The 20,942-nt window shown below is 38.2% G+C and overlaps 1 protein-coding gene across 7 annotated transcripts in view; it reads left to right on the top strand.

Moving 5' to 3' along the window:
• Positions 1 to 20,942, top strand: part of ZNF385B (zinc finger protein 385B) — a 163,728-nt gene that overhangs the window by 35,428 nt on the left and 107,358 nt on the right. Inside the window, exon 1 of one of the 7 annotated variants that reach the window (XM_051623130.1) lies at positions 1,994 to 2,278. The exons of 5 other annotated variants lie outside the window; for them this stretch is intronic. In XM_051623130.1, coding sequence (XP_051479090.1) covers positions 2,254 to 2,278 — 25 coding nt within the window. In that variant the 5' untranslated portion in view covers positions 1,994 to 2,253. Of the gene's footprint in view, positions 1 to 1,993; positions 2,279 to 2,449; positions 2,531 to 20,942 lie in introns of those variants that run through there. One more of the 7 variants, XM_051623129.1, reaches the window with a different exon arrangement.

The raw sequence follows: 20,942 nt of genomic DNA, 5'->3' as shown, positions 1-20,942 counted from the left end.
AAATTATGATGAGAGCTAATATTAAGGGACAGAGCTGACATTAAAAATGGTTTTGTTTGCTGTTAACTACAAACTGTATCTACAATACTTTGTTCTGTGTTTGAGTAGCTGCACTGTGAAAGTACTGTTAAAATTAGTTAATAACTATATGATGCATGTACTTGCTGGTAGTTTTCAAGAAAAAAATGGAAAACTGTTTCATGGAGGTTGCTGTTTTTAAGTAAATGTGAAGTTACATGAGAGCAAAACATTCAGAAATTCCCTAGGGAAGAAAGAAAAGTTTAATCCCTTTTGGAGGTGGTGAAGGTTATCATACCAATTATTCATTTGTAGACACCACTTCATTCTCTTGGAGGTGGGGATCACATCAATGACACTTGTAAGGAAACAAACGGAACATTGTGGCTAGTATGGAAAAAAGTTTGTGGGGGTGGTGCTGTGGGTGAAGTGGGAAGGGGTTTCAAAATAACATTGGCTGCCTCAGTTGGAACTCTGACACTAGTCTGCATAAATATATTCTCGTATCCAAACCCTCTGCTAAATTCCTCCTTGGAGAGTTTAACCTGTCTTCAGAGGCAGTTATGCTGTGGTAAAGAACCAGCATCTAAGACATCAAATAATCAGATGTTATAGAGTCTAGGACCAAAATTACAGCTGCACACCAGACATGATTTCAAGCTGAGAATGGCTGCAGGAATGGTGATGGCACAAAGGCTCGGGCTGAGGGGTCTCCCTTGTCATTTAAGCAGCATGGGCAATAGCGTAGAGGACTACTGAAATCAGCAGAGGTCATGTTGCTCTATGGATTTCTTCACTGTCTCTTTGAATCACGTGATTCATGGTTTATGGGTGTAGACTGCTCAGATGAAAAGGGATCTGTAAATGCTGAGTCATAATTTTTGTTCAGTATGCCTTTCCAACAGTGATTTCTGTGTTAAAGTGACTGAAAAAAATAAAATAATAAAGTCAGATTTGTCCATTATTTTTATCTTGCAAAAGTAAATCAGATACTCTCTGTATAGTATATATCCTCGTCTGGGATCAGATCCTGCCAAAATTTCTCTCATAGTTGTCTCATGACACAGTAGTATATTTGGATAACTGTACAGGTATTCTAATAAAAACTCCTGTGTCTTTCTCTTTGCAAACTTAGCCTGGTCCTGATTACATCTGATTCTTATTATACTGTGTATTTCTGTGGGTGTGAGCATGCACAAGGACACTTGCCCTCTGACCTTTTGTGGGAAAGAAAATGTGTGAAGTACCTGAAAAGACAAAGATTTACATAGTGGGAAGTCTCTGTGGGAGTAGGAAGAGCATGAATTTAATGAGCCATGGAGATTTTTCATAGTAAGTAATGAAAACTTGTTGGTTTTGAAAGATGAAGGCATTGGTCATGTAATGTCATGCTTTTAGTTCTTGGATTTTTTGTTGTTTGTTTTGTAAAAATACTTAATCTGCTGGATTGTATAGATCCTTGCTGGGTTGATATTCTTAAATTTTTCATCCAAATATTTATGCTTTTTTTTTCTAATAAGTATCCTATTTGTTTATGTATAATAGACTTTGTGGTTAAAAAGTACTTATTTGTTAATTTGCATAATTGTAAATTAATCTTATTTGGAAAAGCTGTAAGGAATAATTAATTTTTATTGCTGTTTTTTTTTCCAATAATGAACCTCATCAGACTACAGGCTACTGATTTTTCTCTGTCTCGTATTCATTGTAGAAAAGACAGAGCTATTTTTAACATTTACACAGTCTAGATAGATGATTCTTCATTCTGTGTGGTTTGGAGCTGAATCTGTAGAGCCTTTCATAAACCTATCTTTTTTTTTTAAGTGGTTTGTTTGAATTTGATCACTGTAGCTGATTCCATGCACTGATAATGCAGGCTTGGGTTGCCTGTTTCTCAGCATAAATTCACCTCAGACTTCTGCTTCGACAGTGCTCTGTGTCTCAGTACGCATGAAGATACAGAACTGAAATTGCTTTGCTTTCGTTACAAATGACTCAGAGTGTGCTTGTCCTTCCCTAAAATGTTGCCAGCGTGTGAAGGATTTTCAATGAGCAATGCAATAAGCCGGCATCTGGGAAGGTTTGAGGCTGCTCTGGTATAACAGTGCACTGTCACACAGATGATCAGGGCTGGAGCCAAGTCTCTGTAGCACCGTAGATCATATTGGACACACACTGGAAGTTTTGTTTATGTAACTTGGTTGCTGTTTAAGCTGCTTAAATAGTATTGCCGTAATGTGGAGTGGACTTCCCAGTAGAGGTGAGCATGATTTTTTATTATTAAACTTCATTGAATTGCTTTGTGCTAGAATATTAAGAGTGGCTTACATGTTCGGCATTACTTCTGTGTGCGTGTCATTTGTATTTTAGTTATTCCGGTGGAAAGGATCAGAAAAATGGCAAGGAATATAATGCATGTTTTTCTTCTCTTCTTATTTCAGTATTAAAAGTAACTCTAAATATGTGGCAAGCTCCCTTTCCTTGCTTGCTGTTTGCAGAGGGCATCTTTCCAGTAGGTGACTTCTATGCATTTTAAATGTTTTTGGAAAATGTCAGTGATGCTGTATTATTGTTATAGAAATAAGCTAATTAGCAGTGTGACTAAATACCTCTTACCAGAGGTTGATTTCTGGCTTGTTAAGTCTCAAATTATAGTTAGAATTATATGTAAAAAACAAGAACTTTCAATTCTCTAGATAAACTAAGAAAGTAAAGAATGAAATAAATTGTATGCTGGATTTGACATCTTGTGTATGTCTGTCATTGTTAATATTAAAAGTTATGACCTGTCATGCCCAGGATAGCTTCCAGTAATTCATTTGCACTGACAGCTTGCTTTGAGAAGGGTATAAAATTACTGTTGCTTCTCTGTAATGAGTTAAATTTGAGATTTAGTGCAGTAAGTTTTATTTAAGTTTACTTAAGGGAACAGATAGTGTGCTAAAGGTAGCCCGTGAAAGAAATATTTTCGTAAACTAAATAGATTTTGTACCTATCTGCTTTTGGGGTTTTTAAAAGTTTTTTATTGAGAAATTCACCTATAGCAGAACACAAAAAATTAGTTCTACAGTGTGATTTACTAAGCATTGCTGTTCTGCTAATATGTTTAGTTAGTGGTGAGAACTGCTATGATTATATTTGTTTGCTGATAGTAATCTTTTTAATAAAAAGTAGGAAAGATGCTGAAAAATACTTTAAAAAATGTTTTTCTTGCTTGCTATACAAATGTTTATGCTTACTATGTAAAGACTGCTGAGGGTTGTGTTTTGTTTTGGTTTTTTTTATGAGGAACTAGGACAGCTCATGTGTTTTCCTGCTAAATATATTTATGAGGCAGCTGTTTTATAGCTTTCAGCTCTAAAGTTATAGATAAGTGTGTGTTTGTTTGACAGAAGATTCGAGAATTTCCATTTACTGCCAGTACATGTAAAGCTTGGCTAAGCAGACTGCATCAGGAGCACACACCATTTGTATTAGCCAATCTGTCTTTGCAAGTCCCAGGGCCACTATCTTGCTAGAAGCCACTGTGTGCTTTTGAAAGCATGAAATTAGTTTTATACTGAGCACATGGTTTCTCATTTAGCAGTTCTTTTTATGGTAATGGTCAATTTATGGTTCAGTGCCAGAATTTTGGTGTTCTGTCAAAGCTGATAGCTTTTGCTAAGGTGTTCTTTGGAGATAAAAAGAAACAGACAAAACCCTAATCAACACCCCCTACCAAAAATCCCAAAAATAAATGTAAAAAACCCCCCCAAAAACCAACCACAAAACTCAAAGCAAACAACCCAAAATGAAACAACAAAAATGTAGTTTGTGGGGGGGGATCCTAGGAAGACACTAATAAAGGAAAAAAATCTTCCCAATTACTTAATATGCTTTCATTTCTGATAGCATTTCTGAGCTACTTTTTTTGGTAGTCTTTAGATAATATTTGGAAGAATATATTTGTCATTCATGGCATAACATTATTCATTGTCACCTTCTTATACTTCATACAGAGTTTTTTATAATCCCTTTGCAATAAGTTTTTTTTTCATTGAGTGGAAAATTACTATCCCTTTATACTAATTTACTCTCTGTGCTTATTTAATTATCAAGGACAAAATAAACTTGAAAAATATGTATGAGGCATCCCAAATATTCTGGAAAGATGCTTTTTAGAAAGCAACTTTAGAACACATTACAAACTCTGCTTTTTCTTTGGAAATCTCTAAAAGTCAAAATAAGTTCTTAGTAAATACTTTTGTAAAACCTCTTTTAATATACATAAATAATAAATTGATGAGCCAACTTTATTACCCATGTTTCACTCTTGGAAGAGGACATTCTGACTGCCAGATAGATAGATAGCTGACTGCTCCCTCACTAGCAGCTATCCTTAGTGAAAGATTAAGGTGGTTAACACTGTGTACTGTTAGGCTTCACCTGGGTTATTTTGTCCAGTTTACGTTAGTCTCTACTGTGTATTAGGTGATTTTAAATGGCACTGTTTTTAATACAGGTCTCCATAATTCTAACTTGGTCCTGCAGTAAGAACTTTTAAATGATACAATACTTCTGTGCTTTGCTCAGTTTTGTGTGCAAGGGGCAAAATTTGCGTTGCAATGTGTGTGGAAGATGTGGCGGGCTCTAGAACTGGCAGTGTTTTGTCTCTAAGTGCTGAGGAGAGATCCTGACCTGCTGCTGATATGCCTTCCTAGGAATGGATAACTTGGAGACCACAGCTTCTAGAAGCTTACTTAAGTAGTAAACTTAAGCTGGTGGACGGATTTTTTATTGTTCCATCATCATGGAGGAGGAAGAGAAGTAAAAGCTGTGGAGACTACTGTTTGTTGACAAAGGTGCTTTGAAGGCATAGCAGAGTATCACTTCAAAAAAGTGTCTTTCTCACAGCCCTCTTGTCTGGATCATCCTGTAGTCATGAAATAGGCGCAGACCGAGAGCTTGTTTTTTATACAGCTTTAAAACAAAATTTCCGCTGTTTTCGGACCTTTGAATACAGTTCCTTGCTATAGTGTGTTTAGACACTATCAGGCATAAAACATGTTTACAAAAATTTGGAAACAGTGTGTGATATGTTACTATCAGGGCATATAGAACAGATTTTATTTCTTAAAGTGCTTGAGCTAGAATGCCTTTCCTTGAGCTTTTATTATTTTTGGGATTCTTTTTATCCATGCTTTTTATTGCTGTGCATACGAATTTGTCATATTTCAAACTGGCTAGTTCTTTGTTCTAAGTTGTTGTAGTCTGTAAGGTGCTTTCAGCTTCAAAGACCTTGCATCCTCCTCAAAGTTTCTTTATTGCTGCATGTTTCCCCTTCTGCCATTTCACATTGGTGGGTAAAGTAAGAAGCAAGATCTGCTGTGCTCATTACATTGATCAAAACTACATCGCCCCTTGGTAGGGAGTTCTACTGTTTCAAGATTCATTTCTATATCAGATTGCTAGTTATCACATGGCACCATGTTTTTCATTTCTGCTCTTTTAGAAGACGTCAGTGTTAATGTATGGTCATCCTTTTGCAGTTTGAGAGCATTTGGGAGATAGCAGCATCAGTACTGCAAGGTTACTTACAAGGAGATTCTGAAGCAGAAGAGGATACATTAAACTAAAAGGAAAAAATGACTGGGAAAGTGATATGGGGTTGTGAGCAATTCCATGTTGATCACTTGATTCTGAGACCCAAGTCTAGCAAAGGTCTTCGTGGAAATCTTGAATTTGCCTTCCTGCCAGAAGAGCAGAGTAAGCTGAGAACTATAGTTCGATGGGGCAGCACGGTTGAAGCCCTGCTGCTGAAGCCAGGGTTTGTTTTTCGCCAAGTACAGGCTAAAGAGCTGGAGATGTTCTGGAGGTCTCATCCAGAATGTTCGGCCAAGAAATTCTGTTGTTTTTCACATGCTTTCTATTCTGTTCAATTCTGAGCAGTGTTCATAACATGTCTTTGAAGGGAAAATGAACTGAGTTAACTTCCCTCTTTCCCATATGCTTCTTGTTCCTGTGAGGTGATGGTCTTTTTGGAGGGTTTTTTGGAAGTGAGGAAAGCAGGTTACTTTTTGATTTGTTGTATGGATGTAAGGGTGTAAGGAGAATGCTTTTGTATTACAGCAGCAGTCAGGGCAGATGAAAGGCTAAATTTCTTATCTTTAGGTAGGTCTAAGGCCTGCACTGAAAAAGTTTTTCTGTGATTGAGCAGTGCAGATCTCAGGAGGAAATGAAGAACTCTTTTGAATACTCTTGTGAACAGAGAAATACAGCTGCTTTAAGGACTGAGAGTTTCAAACTCATATAATATGACATAGGAGTTACCACGAGGGAAAGAATATGACTGAAAGCTCAATGAGCAAAACTTTTCCTGGTAAGACAACTTGTGAAAGTGTCAGACTTTTGACTGGACAATAATTTGTGGTACAGTGTGTTTGGAGATACCAGCTTGTTAGTGTCTGTGGTTGCTCTGGATGTTGTACAAGATCTATGTTTACATCACCTGTGTTCAGGTGATTAAAGGACATTTCAGGTCTAGGGACTTGTGAGGTTATTGTGGTGTGGGTGGTTTGGATTTTTAAATTTTTGTTAGCTGTTCACTTGGGTAATGTTTACGGTTTTACTGAGCTAGAAGAGACAGAGAGCAGGTCTCTAATGCTCTGTTTTCCCTTTTGCTCTCTTGAGGCATTCTTCAGGTTACTTCATAGTAGGTAGAGCTGGGGAGATGTGGGGTAGAGTGGAATCTGTAAAGGAAGTTCTTAAAATTATCTGTCTTTCTGCTCAAACTGGATTCAGAATTTTCACAGTTGTGCAATCTCCTCTCTCTTTGCCTGGGGTGTTTGCAGGGATGACATCCTGAAATGTTTTGTTTCATAATAGGTAGAATGAAACCATAGTTCTGGGACGTGAGCATTTAAATGTGAGCAGAAAAGGAGGCGACTTTTTTAACATCACAACACATTTAAATGGAACATGGAGAAAATAAAGAGGTGAGGAAGATTTCTAGGCTTTAGAGTGGCACATCTGGATAAAGAGTCACAGAAATCACTTCATCAAGAAAAAGCAGACTAGCTGGAAAGAACTGAAGGTTATGGTTAGAAATGGCAATTAGTGTGTTGTGGCCAGCTTTGTTAGTGGTACCACTGCAGCTTGATACATCTCTGGTAAGGTACTGAAGAGTAAAAATCCATCTTCCATTTAAGTAAACATTGTTGCAACCTCTTTTTAAGAAAACATAAGTAGGACTTGGCACCTGTGTACCCAGGTTACTTCTGAAAATAAGATTTAGTTTTTCAGCCACTTTGGCTGGTGAGTGGGGCACAGACTTCTAGAAACTCCGAAGCTGGAACACTACATGTTTATTTGCTGGGGATTAAATAATCATGAAAGTATCCTTTTCTTTTTTTTTTTAAATAAACATTATAAAGAATGCTTATATGAAAGTGCTGTAGTACTAGGCTTATTTTATTAATAACTATTCACAGAAGCAAGACAAAACTTGGCAGAAAGAAGTAAAAAATATAGTTTACTTTAGATTACCTTGGCTGGAAAAAAAAATTGCGTTGACATTGTTCTCTTGTATACTAGACATCTGCTTTGGAAGTTACTGTTATTGCATGGCATGTATGTTGTTGGTAGCCTTCTGTAAGTAATGTTTCTCAACTGTTCAATCAATGAAGGTTAAAATCCGAATCAATAAAGTAATAATTTACCAGCAACTAGTGGATTAAGTCTGCAATCTAGTTATGCCTTGTAAATAAATACGCATTAATATCTAGGTGACAAAGCTATTTACTTAAATACTTCATAAATTCCCATATTTTAGAATATTTTTATTGAAATACTCAATGTTTGATACTTAGTGTTTCATATTGTTCACTTATGATTATGAGGTAGAAACAGCCTGTTGCTCTGGAAGTATATTATGATACCTACTAGCAAAGAAACAGTAAAAATGAGACAAGTATAACTATGGAAAGATTAGTATGAAATATTTATCCAAACTGTTAAGTAATTACAGAATAAATAATTTATATAACTGCATATGTGATTCAATAAGTACAGCTATATAATTTTAATTTTTAATTTATAAACAGGTACTAGATTTGTAAACATTTGTCAAATAGTTTTGGGAAAAAGCTGGTCAAACTATCACGTTCACGTTGATAAAGCCCAAGTTTACCGAAATCTTCTAAGAATGGAACAAAACAGAATGAAAGGCTTGGTGGTGAAGAGGACGAGATTTGGGTTAGAGCTGAAGTATGATGTACCAATTAACTCAAGAAGTAAATTAAAATATGACAGAGGAATTTGTGAGAGCGGAAAGCATTGCTACATCCTGTTGCATGAAATGAAACAGTGATGTGGCTGGAGTCAGGGTGTTCTGAGTCTTTCAAAGGTGAGCTATCCTCACACAAGCACTTTATCTGAGTCTTCAGTGATGAGAAGTCATGCATCTGAGGTTAAACATTCACCTATGTGTTCACAGGCTCTTGGGTATGGCTCATGAATGGAGGCTTGAACTGGAGCAGAAAAAAAATACAAATTCTGGCCATTGAAAATTCTGTTGTAAAAAAGGTTGCCTAAAATCAAGATGAGAAGTAACACGATATTTCTGGGGACAGGCCTAAAGAAATACTGCTGGGGAAGATGGATACTGGCTTTAGATTTTCCTGTTCTGCTTTTCACTTTCTGGTTGGTAGTTTGATCAGTTCCCTTATTTTCATGCCTGCAGAAAGTGAAGCTAATGTGAGGTGTGCAGTGGTGCAGTACTCTGCTCCAGGAGGTGAGCGATGCTGAAGCATCTCAGGTTTTTGCCCCCATTAACCATGCTTGTAAACTGGAAATGAAATTGATCACAGCTGAAGAGGCAAATGACTAGACAGTGTGAATTCTGTTATGTATTTGTGGGGTTTGGTTTTCAATTTAAAATACTGTTTTGAGGAAGTGCTCAGTTCATCAGAAAAATGATTCTGAAGAAATGCACAAACATTTTCATTTTTTATGTATTTTATGTTGCTTTCTATTGTTATAGGAAGAGACTAATCTTTGAATAAGTATTGTGTACTTCATCTTTTAATCTGTGTTTAGAAACACAGTTTAATATAGAAAATTGGTTTTTATCATCAGAAGTTCATTTGGCATAATAGGGCTGTTATTAAATAAAACAAAACCAAAAAAGCTTTATAAATAATAGTTTTGTTGGATGATCTAATTTTTATTATGGTTTCAAGCAAAGAAAGCATCCAGCCACTTTTACTGAAGCCTGTTTTGAAGAAAGCCTTGTTGTGTTCTTTAATAGTTGATACAAGTTTCTTTGGGTGATGGTCTTTCATATACAAAAGATATATTTGAATACAAAGCATCACTGAAATTTCAAGTCCTATTTGAAACTGATGTTACAGATTTCAATGGCATTTTATGTCAAGGCTGCAATGGCAGAAGCAAATAGCAGGTTTTTATGGGTAATGATCCTGTATGTTGCACATTATTGCACTGGAGATCTACGCTGGCAAAGATAGACCATGTTTAAAATCATAATTCAAATGGTGGACAAGCCGACTAGAAGAGGAGCGCTCCTGGATCTTGTGCTCACCAACAAGGAGGCCCTTGTTGAAGCAGTGGTGGTCAATGGCAGCCTTGGCTGCAGTGACCACGAGATGGTGGAGTTCAGGATCCTGTGTGGGAGGAATAGAATACCCAGCAGGACCAGAACCCTGGACTTCCACAGAGCAAACTTCGGCCTCCTCAATCAATTGTTAAGGGAAGTCTCATGGGACAGAGTGCTGGAAGGTAAAGGGGCTCAAGATAGCTGGACAACATTCAAGGACCACTTCTTGCAAGCACAGGATCAGTGTGTCTCAATGGGTAGAAAATCTAGTAAGGTAGCTAGGAGACCAACGTGGTTAAAAAAGGAACTGCTGGGCAAACTCAAGTGGAAAAGGAAAATCTATAGATCACGGAAGGAGGGACTGGTCACTTGGGAGGAATATAGGACTGTTGTCAGAGAATGTAGGGAGGCAACTAGGAAAGCTAAGGCCTCCTTGGAACTTAACCTTGCAAGTTGGGTTAAGGACAATAGAAAGGGCTTTTTCAAATACATAGCCAACAAAACTAATACCAGAGGCAATATAGGCCCACTGCTGAATGAGGCGGGTGCCCTGGTGACAGAGGATTTAAAGAAGGCAGAGGTGCTGAATGCCTTCTTTGCCTCTGTCTTTACTCCTGCAGGCTTTCCCCATGAGCCCCAGCTTCATATAGCCCCAGATGAAGTCAAGATAAAGGAGGAGTTTGCCCAGGTAGATGAGGATTGGGTTAGGGATCAGTTGAGTAATCTGGACATCCATAAATCGATGGGTCCGGATGAAATGCATCCAAGGGTGCAGAGGGAGCTGGCGGAGGTCATTGCTAGTCCACTCTCCATCATCTTCGGTAAGTCATGGGTAACAGGAGAGGTGCCTGAGGACTGGAGGATAGCAAATGTCACTCCAGTCTACAAGAAGGGCAAGAAGGAGGACCCGGGTAACTATAGACCGGTCAGCCTCACCTCCATCCCTGGAAAGGTGATGGAACAACTTGTCCTTGGCACTATCTCTAGGCATATCAAGGACTTGGGGGTCATCAAGAGCAGTCAACATGGTTTTACCAAGGGTAAGTCATGTTTGACTAACCTTATAGCCTTCTATGAGGAAATTACTAGGTGGATAGATGATGGTAGAGTGGTTGATGTGGTCTATCTTGATTTCAGTAAAGCATTTGACACCGTCTCCCACAGCATCCTTGTAGATAAGTTGATCAAGTATGGGTTTGATGATCAGGCAGTGAGGTGGATCAAGAACTGGTTGAAAGGAAGAAGTCAGAGAGTTGTAGTCAATGGGGCAGAATCTAGTTGGAGGCCTGTGACTAGTGAATCCCTCAGGGGTCGGTACTGGGACCAATGTTGTTCAACATCTTCATCAACGACCTGGATGAGGGTACAGAATGTACCCTCAGCGAGTTTGCTGATGACACCAAGCTGGGAGGAGAGGCTGACACACCAGAAGGCTGTGCTGCCATTCAGAGAGACCTAGACAGGCTGGAGACTTGGGCGGGGAAAAACCTGATGAAGTTCAACAAGGGCAAGTGTAGAGTTTTGCATTTGGGGAAGAAAAATGCCATGTACCAGTACAGGTTGGGGGCTGACCTGCTGGAGAGCAGTGTAGGTGAAAGGGACCTGGGGGTCCTGGTAGACAGGAGGATGACCATGAGCCAGCAATGTGCCCTTGTGGCTAAGAAGGCCAATGGCATCCTGGGGTGCATTAGAAAGGGTGTGGTTAGTAGGTCAAGAGAGGTTCTCCTCCCCCTCTATTCTGCATTGGTGAGGCCGCATCTGGAGTATTGTGTCCAGTTCTGGGCCCCTCAGTTGAAGAAGGACAGGGAACTGCTGGAAAGAGTCCAGCGCAGAGCCACAAAGATGATTAAGGGAGTGGAACATCTCCCTTATGAGGAAAGGCTGAGGGAGCTGGGTCTCTTTAGTTTGGAGAAAAGGAGACTGAGGGGTGACCTCATCAATGTTTACAAATACGTAAAGGGTGAGTGTCAAGAAGATGGAGTTAAGCTTTTTTCAGTGATGACCAGTGATAGGACAAGGAGTAATGGATACAAATTGGAGCATAGGAGGTTTCAGGTGAATATCAGAATTTTTTTTTTTACTGTGAGAGTGACAGAGCACTGGAACAGGCTGCCCCCACAGAGAGGTTGTGGAGTCTTCTTCACTGGAGACATTCAAAACCCGCCTAGACACATTCCTGTGTGATGTACTCTAGGTGACCCTGCTCTGGCAGGGGGGTTGGACTAGATGATCTTTCGAGGTCCCTTCCAACCCCTAGGATTCTATGATTCTGTGTGTGTGTTTTTTGCTTAAATTCTTGGGAGGTGATGGAATGACAGACACAGACTTACTGTCTTAGACTAACTTCAGGTGTTTTTCTACCTTCTTACAGTTTTGCTTCAGAAATATTAATTATGATTATCCAGACTTGAAGTCAGTGTGTTAATTGGGCGGATAAATCTATCTATTGTTTTAAGGTATTTCTACTTTGTACTGCTCGCCTCATTTAAAAGCCTTCAATAGATAATGATCACACTACCCTGGCTGTTTCAAGTCTTCCCTTTGCAAGGTTGATGCAATGCATCAAAGTTACTTCTAACTGCTTTAAACAACAAAGATAAGGATCCTAACCACAGAAATTGTCATGAATTAATTGGATAACTACAGAGTGGAGGGCAGGAGTGTGTTCTTTCTGCTGGCTGCCGATTAGCAGGCTGTTTGGCTGCTTGGAGTCTCATCCATCCTGTACGAGGGGTTATCATCCCCAGAACCGACAGCCACGCGCTGCATGGAAAGGAGCTGCTCCAGCCCCTCTGAAAGAGGATGTGCCTCATTTGTTCCACAGTGATCTCTCTGTGACAAAAGCTCACTGCTGGAACATTAGGAGTCTAGAAAGACTGAATGAGGTGTCTGTGTGCAAGATGGGAAGTATGCACAGAATCTGGGTGAAAAAATGGCAATTTTTTTCTGTCTCGAGTGGTCAAAAATATGTAGCTAGAAATGATGTATCCTAATGTGTGTAAAATAGCAACTTTTATTAGATAGCCGTGTGGTGTAATCTGCAAGAAACTGATGTGCTACATACAGTAAATACGCTACCTATCCTGAAACTGAAATTCTTATAATCACTGTTATTTTCTAGGCCATCTATTGCATTAACGTCTTGCTTATTGCCGACCTTTCATAGAGTTCTAGTCAGTAGAAATTGTATTGCAAACTCAAGGTTTTGGATGTTACAATCGTTTTAGAGCAACAAACCAGTAACAGTGCAGACACAATGGAAGATTCTTTGAGGAACCCCAATCTTGTAGAAACAGACTTTCTTTCTTTTCTTCCCCTCCACTTTGATCTTGTTGCTGAACAGCAACATGTTCCATGTTACTGGAACACGACTATAGTGTAGTGGTGTGGAGCAATCAGCTGGCAGAGTGAAGTCTGAAGGGACATCTACCAATTAATTGAAAGTAATGAGAAAAATCGTATTGTTACACTAATCAAAACAAACTTGTTACCAAGAAATTTGGAAGCCAACACATTTGTAAGCCATGTGTGGTGTAGCCTGACTCTTCTGCTGTAAACAAAATCAGAATCAGTGCATCCACTGGGGCTTATAGACTCTGAGGACAGAAGGAATCACTGAGCCTTATCTCCTGTACAATATCAGACAAAATAATCTCAAGCATTAATTCCTTCAGTAGAAGAAATTGCTTTCCCTAACTGCTAAGTCCAATACATCTGTAATTGAGCTAGAACACATTATTTAGAGACGCATCCAAGTTCAATTTAAGGACTTCAGGATGTGTAGAATTCACTTGTTACACTGTTGAATTTAAATAACCTTTTACCTTTGCAGTTAAGAACTGCATCTTGCTGCCCGTTTGAATTTTGTAGTTATGAGCCAGGATGTACCTTTTCTTCCCTACTATCAAAGAATTCCTATTATTAGATACTTTCTCCTTTTAAAATGGCAAGGAAGCTTGATTGAAGTCCAGCACTGTTTGTATTAGTTGTGCAATTACCAACACAGATTGTGTAACATCTGAGAAGAGTATGTATTACTTTTTTTTTTATATGGTTCAAATCAGTGGTCTCAGTGACTCTGAATCAGAAAGACAACTTTGCCTCCACAGTAGTGGACTGTTTAGTCCTGGTTTTTAAAGTCTGCACAACATACTCTTAACACTAACAAATACTTTTTCAGTCAGAACTGAGTTCACAAAACTCTTTGTTAGCATCAAGTCAGGAGCATGATACCAATACTTCACAAGACTTTTCTGGACTTCTGTGGTCTTTTCCTCTCCTCCAGTTAATTTCTAGCTGGCAAGGTCACACTTTTCTTAGTGAGCACTTGTGACAGGACAGTCATTTTCCTGGTCAAACACCTTGATTATGGTGTGCACTGCTTGTTTTGCTTTTCTGTAGAGATTGGTCTCCATTTCTAAAACCTGAATGTTAAATACTGGAAGGCAGCTATGCAGGAACTCTGTGTCCAATTCTTGACACCATCCAGGATACACAGTGACCTTTGTCACCCAGAGTTATTTTACTTAATTTTTTTTGGTTGGTTGGTTGGTTTTTTTGGGGGGGTTGTTTTGTTTGTTTGCTTTGCAAATGTATGAAGCTTAATATCAATGTGGGGATTGGAGTGGTGTAGTTTTAGTCTGATTTCCTTTATCTGACGTGGGCTTACCATTACCTAATTTTCTTGGTATAAATTTCAAAGAGTGTTATTTACCTAAAGCATACCTTCAAAGATGATGCAGAAAATGGGGAACAGAAAATCTTCTATATCCTAACCAACTTGTAAAGACACTGCATATATGATTTACCTGACAGATATTTTCTTACAGTTTTACCTGAAGCTTTGGAACTTAGAATATCTATCTAACCATGGAAATAATTTTGTTGAGTCTTTATCTTTTTTTTTTTGACACGCTAGTACTACTACCTGACAGGCATGCCCTTTAGGCATTGTCTTTTCCCCACTTCTTTGGGAATGGGTTAAAGTCATGCCAGGGGAGATTTAGATTGGATATTAAGAAAAATTTCTTTAGTGAAAGGGTGGTGAGGCATTGGAATAGGCTGCCCAGGGAGGTGGTGGAGTTGCCATCCCTGGCAGTGTTCAGTAAGTGTTTAGATATGGTGCTTCAGGATATAGTTTAGTGGTTGTGGTAGTTGGATTATGGTTGGACACGATGAACTTGAATGTTTCTTCCAACCTTAATGATTCTTTGAGTCTATGACCATATTATAGTGTTATAGTCAGACTATTATTCTTTGAATGTCTTTAACTCCTTTGCAGCATGTCACCATCACCCACATCCATCTATCCACAAAGATTTCTTTCTGAACTTTGTGGTAAGAATGGAAGCACAGCCTAAGCATACTAATTTATTGGATTACTAATTCCTTTCTGTTTCACTTAAGGTGAAGTGCTTACAGTTTAGTTGCACAGATCTTGACAAGATGTCACTGTTAACAGGCTTGCTCTTCAGACTGTGACTATAACGCATAATACTAATCTTTCTAATACCTTGCATTCTGGTGTTCCAGATTTCTGACTTCAAAGAGTGTGCTGCCAGACTATGGCTCTTTTCCCTGATACCAAACTTTCTTCCACAGAAGTGGGTGTGGAAAATCTTAATGAATTTAAGTATTACATGGAATTTATTTCTGCAGTTTCTGTATCACTTGCAAACTTGACCTTTAGCTAAGCTCTTTTTTTTTTTTTACTTCAGCATCAGGATGACCCCTAATCCATATGTATACCTGTATTCAGGATTTTGAGGGTGCTGCCTGTGAATAAATCCAAAACCATGTTGCAGTAACACATTTTAAGAATTGGAAATCACAACATGGTTTGAATTTAAATAAGTTGGTTTGTAGCAGTATCTAAAGTGAAGACACTAAAAAAGAAGTAGAATTCTGCTCTTCTGCACATCATTGAATGTCTTGGAATGTTGGTTGTTCCCCTGTTGTCTGCTTTTTTCCTGCTAAGTGCTTCCTCTGCTTCCCTCTACTGAGTTCAGTAGTTATCCCAGATCATGTGTTTTTTCTGAAACATCTTAAACTCCTCTGGTCTGAATTGAAATTTTCTGTAATCACATCATAGTGTTTTCTCTCCTTTCCTTATATATTTTTCTTTTAGTGTCAGAGTTTGTAACTGATTTTTCTCTACAGTGAGGTAAAAATGTGATGGACTTTCCTTACATTCTTTTAGCTGCAGAATTAATAACATGTCAATTATAACATGCAGATTTTTTACATTTATGAAGGTGTTGTGTTTTTTTAATAAATGTCCAGGCCTTTTTTTTTTTTAATGACAGATCAAATGTTGCCTGTTCTTCATATTTCAGCTCTAAGAATATCTGAGCATTTTGAAAGACAGTTTTGGAAGTTGCTAGTAACTGCTGAAGAAAAATATTTCTATTTTGGTAAATAAAACATTTGTCGCATGTGAGAAGTTGGAAGGAAAATATTTTCATCTAAGGTAATGAGCTTGGCTTGGTTCCTCTAAAATGACAATATGTGGAAGTGTTTTTCTTTTTGTCATCCATCAGCCACATGTACATTGGAGGCTGCTGATCTTTGGCTTAAACTGTGGTTAAGTTTTCATTATAAATTTCGCACCTGCTGGACCAAGAGGCCCATCAGCAAATATTAATGTTATCTACTCCCACACACATTTGCATAGGAATTTCTTGCTAGATTCCAGTGCTTCTGGTTGTCAAATCTACACTGCTTCTTGTCAGCCTCACCATAGGGTAGGAAAATGGTAATAAGACTTGGAGAGGATGTGGAGCCTTTTAAAAAAACATTGATTGAATTATAATGAAAAATACCTGCCTGCCAATGAGTGTCCAATAAGGTAATATTACATATGTAGGTACTCTATGTATTGATTTCAAGATGAAAAAAATCATGTCATTGTCATTGTTTTCTTACCAAAAAAAATTAGATTACACTGTTAGTTTTTTGTTAATTTTAAAACAAATCTTCAGCTTTGTCATGGCACAGGACTAGTCATTATTATCTTTACAAATGAGAAGCATTTTCCTCAGAGTTTTTTGTCTTCATATTATAGTAACCAGCTGGTTGATCATCTGAACTGTAGGCATGTTCTATGCCTAATTGATAAGTGGCTGAATATGTGCCCAGGTGGCCAAGAAAGTCAATTGCATCCTGGCTTATATTAGCAATAGTGTGACCAGCAGAAGTAGAGAGGTGATTGTCCCCCTGTACTCAGCACTGGTAAGGCCACACCTGGAGTATTGTGTCCAGTTTTGGGCACCTCAATTCAAGAGAGATCTCAAGGTGCTGGAGTGAGTGCAGAGGAGGGCAATGAAGCTGGTGAAGGGCCTAGAGAATCAATCTTATGAAGAATGCTTGAAGAAGCTGGGAATGTTTTGTTTGAGAAAGAGGAGGCTGAGGGGAGACCTCATCAGTCTCTACAACTACCTGAAAGGTCATTGTAGAGAGGTTGGTGCTGGTCTCTTCTCACAGGTAATTAGTGACAGAACAAGGGGGAACGCCTTCAAGCTGCAACAGAGGAAGTTTAGACTGGACATAAGGAAAAAATTTTCACAGAAAGAGTGGTTAGACACTGGAATAGGCTGCCCAGGGAGGTGGTTGAGTCACCATCCCTGGATGTGTTTAAGGGTCATTTGGATGTGGTATTGCTGGAGATATGGTTTAGGGGAGAACTTTGTAGAGTAGGGATGATGGTTGGACTCAGTGATCCCAAGGGTCTTTTCCAGCCTGAATAGTTCTATGATTCTATGTCTTAAGATCCACAGTTTTATTATGCTAGACTGGTACAGAACTACGGGAAAGATCCCCAAAATGTTAAAATCTGCTTTGAAACATAATGCATGAAAACAGTAGAGCAAACTATCACTCTGCGAAAGTCAAGTGATTTTCTTGATATTTCTCATGAAAGTTAGCACTTGTTTTGGCAGCACTTGGTTACATTATAGTAGAAACGTGGCTAAAGCATGAACAAGAACAAGCAGAATGCCTTCCTGAAGATTAATCTGTTTTGCTGCATATTAAATTTGCGTGGTCCTGTAGGGCAGTCTTTGGCTTTTTTTAGAAGGCTAAACATGTTATATCTGTTAATGAGACAGCTATACCAATTTGGTGTTTTTCCTTATACAATTGCTAGTTGCTTCTTACCATGCAAGTAAAACTCTGCCATGAGGACATTTGCTTTTGAAAAGGAAGAATGAATCAATGAACCACCCTCAGAGAATGAATATGCAGTTTAACAGAATATGAAGAATGAGGTAGGGAGTGGTTAGAGACCTCCCAACTCCCTGTCTCAGGTGGTCATGCATGTTGCACACACCCATGTCTTTAGTAACCCAGATCCAGATCCTCAGTGTTAAATGCAGAGAGTCCAAACTCTGTGCTTGCTGAATCTTCAACTTCTGTTATATTTCAATAGAAAGATAAATACGCAGTTGCATACACTTAGAATTTTTTTACATGGGTTTGTAAGCTGCTCAGCACAATTCATGTCCTTGTACACTGTTCATTCTTTTCACCTGTCAAAAGCTGTTAAATTATTTTTTGATCTGGAGATGTTGGGATAGTAGTTAACATTTGGTCCATATGTCACAAATGAATGGAATGTAAATATGAGAGATTGTCAAGGAAGTTGGAATGACCACTGATAGGTTTAAATGGGATGGCACAGTAATTGGAAGGAGCTAGGAGCAGGATGTTTTTCTTCAAGTTTGGCACCTATTTCTCTGTGCTTAAGGGGAAAATTGAATTTCTTAGTCATAGGTATTTGTTGCATGAATTCTCTTTTCAGATTCTCTTTTCAGTTGTTTATTTGATAATTGAATGGCAAATTTCATATTGCTGGGTGAAGGAAATTTAGCTTTGTTAAGATGTTCTCTGATGCATGCAACTGAATTATTTCCATAACATTAATTCTAAAAAACATTTTTTCTTGGCTTTTTTAAATGTCAATTTTGTGAGCAAAATCTTGCACATTAATTTTCCAGTGCTCCTTGAACAAAGAAAAGATATGTTGAAGGGCTCAGTGAATTAATAGCTTTAAATGACTTGGAAATCCTTAAACAAAAGGTTTACAGAATATACTGATTTTTATTTTCCCCTGATGGAACTATCTTTGTCTTAAGCCACTTCTGGGAGAGAACAGGCTTCAGGGTTTTTTTCCGTCTCATGAATCACCTGGTTTTATGTTGAGTAGTCCTGCTTATGGAAAATATAAATTACTATTTTTCCTTTGGTAGGCGGCTGAGTGTAGTCTTCTACAGTTTAGAGAAACAGGCCAGGGTATATGTCTGGCTTTGCTCCCAGCAGTGAGCACTTGGAGTGAGCTGGGGCAGTGCTTCAGGAAACATGCTGCTTGCAGAGACAGGGCTCACATTTCCATTGGCTGGAAAAGTAGGAACATCAGCTGGAGTCATTAACATGGTTGTCTTTAGGGGTGCTTGTAGCTGATCTGCCTGCTTTCCCAGAATAGGACACTGAAGACAGTAAATAAGCCAATAAAATATTTCACAGGTAATAAATCTCATACACTGAAAGCAAATAAGATCTAAGCAGTTCCAAGAACACAATTCTTTCAAATGTTAGGCGATTGAGGTCTATAGAAAGGGCATGGATAAAGAAAAACTTTTTCCTATTTTTATAGGTAAAGATTGTATCACAGGAAAGTTTTGAAATGCTTTTAAACATTTCAGTAATGAAAAAAACAGAAAAGGGAAGTAAGTCATAAGTAATGTCTGAAAGTGAAAACAGAGTACGTGAACGTAACTCAAGGAAATACCTGAATGCAGGAACATATCCCACAAAGATGTTCGAAATAAGCAGATTACACTATTGCAGAACTGAAATATATATATAAAAAAGTCCAGTTCTGCATATAGTTTTCTGGGCATGTGGAACTGATTCAAGGCATATTTGTTTACAACTGGGCTTTATCCTTGAAAGAAATTACCTAGTCTATTATTAAAACCATTCTTCAAAGCATTATTTGATTTTTCAGAATAATGTAGTTATTAATCTTTTGTCTAGTGGGTTAAATCAGCAATGTCCCAGTTTATAATCTTTTATAGGGATATATATGCTTGTATGTGATATACACCCATGTAGTGTAGGTTTAAAAATTAAAGATAATTCCAGAGTACAAAACTGAGGTGGGCGGAGAAGTGCTATACTGGTCACCTAAGCAGTGAGAGATTATTTCAGTGAATTGCAGTAAATTTAGAGTAAAAATGAGAGCATAAATTCTTTGGTTCTCATTTCAGTTTATTTCCTGTTATGCCTAAGCAGGGGAAATATGCTCAAGAATATGAGGAATTCAGGGCTACATGATCTGGCTGGAGTGGAAAAGATGTGCTAGTTGAAGTCACTAAGAGATACGTAATATCTGGATGTCTTATAATGTATTGTGGCATCTTAATTACTGCTGTTCAAAACTATGGCAAGCTTCTTGAAACATTAACATAAACTACTAAAAAGTGAATCTTTCTGGGGAAATGTCTGGAAGATGTTTGAAAGTACAAAGTTTGGATCCGACTAACTCAAATAATTATGCTTTTTTAGGATAGCCTCCCAATTGGATGTTGTAACCATAAATAAAAGTACAATTCTGTTTGTCTGCCAACAAAGAAGGATTGCTTGCTAGTTACATTTCAGTTTTTTGTATGTGAGCTATATAAATGTGCATGAAATTATAATATATTCATTGTATTATACACTCCTATCACTGTCACACTGAATGCCCTTAGAATTACTTTGAGATGTTTTGAACATTTTTTTCTGTGCATTTCTTCCCGTGTACAGGGGGAGGAAGGTGCAATGAAGGTTTTATGAAGTAAATGCATAAAGATATGATATATTTTAGTGTGTGAAGTTGTGGGGGAGGCTTTAGTTATAGTAAATTTGAGCATGTCTGTGTCTTGCGCTTGTTGCATTGTGCTTGAGTTGGGTGGTTTTTGTTGGTTGGTTGGTTCTTTTGTTTCGTTTTTCAACTTCGTAACCTTTATGGGCCCAATCAGCCACTGAAGTCGCTTCCACTTCTGTCAGTTGAAAATGATGACTTGACTGTGGTTGTCAGCATCTCAAAGGAAGTTCAGACTCATAAATGCCATTAGGAAAACTCCTTCCAGATAGTGTTCCTGTGAACAAAGATGGCTTCAGCTGAGGGAGTGGATATTGCTGAGCATTTTCATGATGCCTTTATACTTTCAAGGACTAAGATGGTCCTTAGCTGCATCTGTAAAAGCAGTGACTGCCTTCCTTGTTTAGAATGTTAGATTGTGCTGGTTTGGTTTGGTGGGTTTTTTGGTAGTGGGTGAGGGGTCCCAGG

Source organism: Apus apus, chromosome 6 (assembly GCF_020740795.1).
Source record: "Apus apus isolate bApuApu2 chromosome 6, bApuApu2.pri.cur, whole genome shotgun sequence".
NCBI lineage: Eukaryota > Metazoa > Chordata > Aves > Apodiformes > Apodidae > Apus > Apus apus.
The sequence above is the reverse complement of the archived record's forward strand: the minus strand, read 5'-3'. Positions and strand labels throughout refer to the sequence as shown.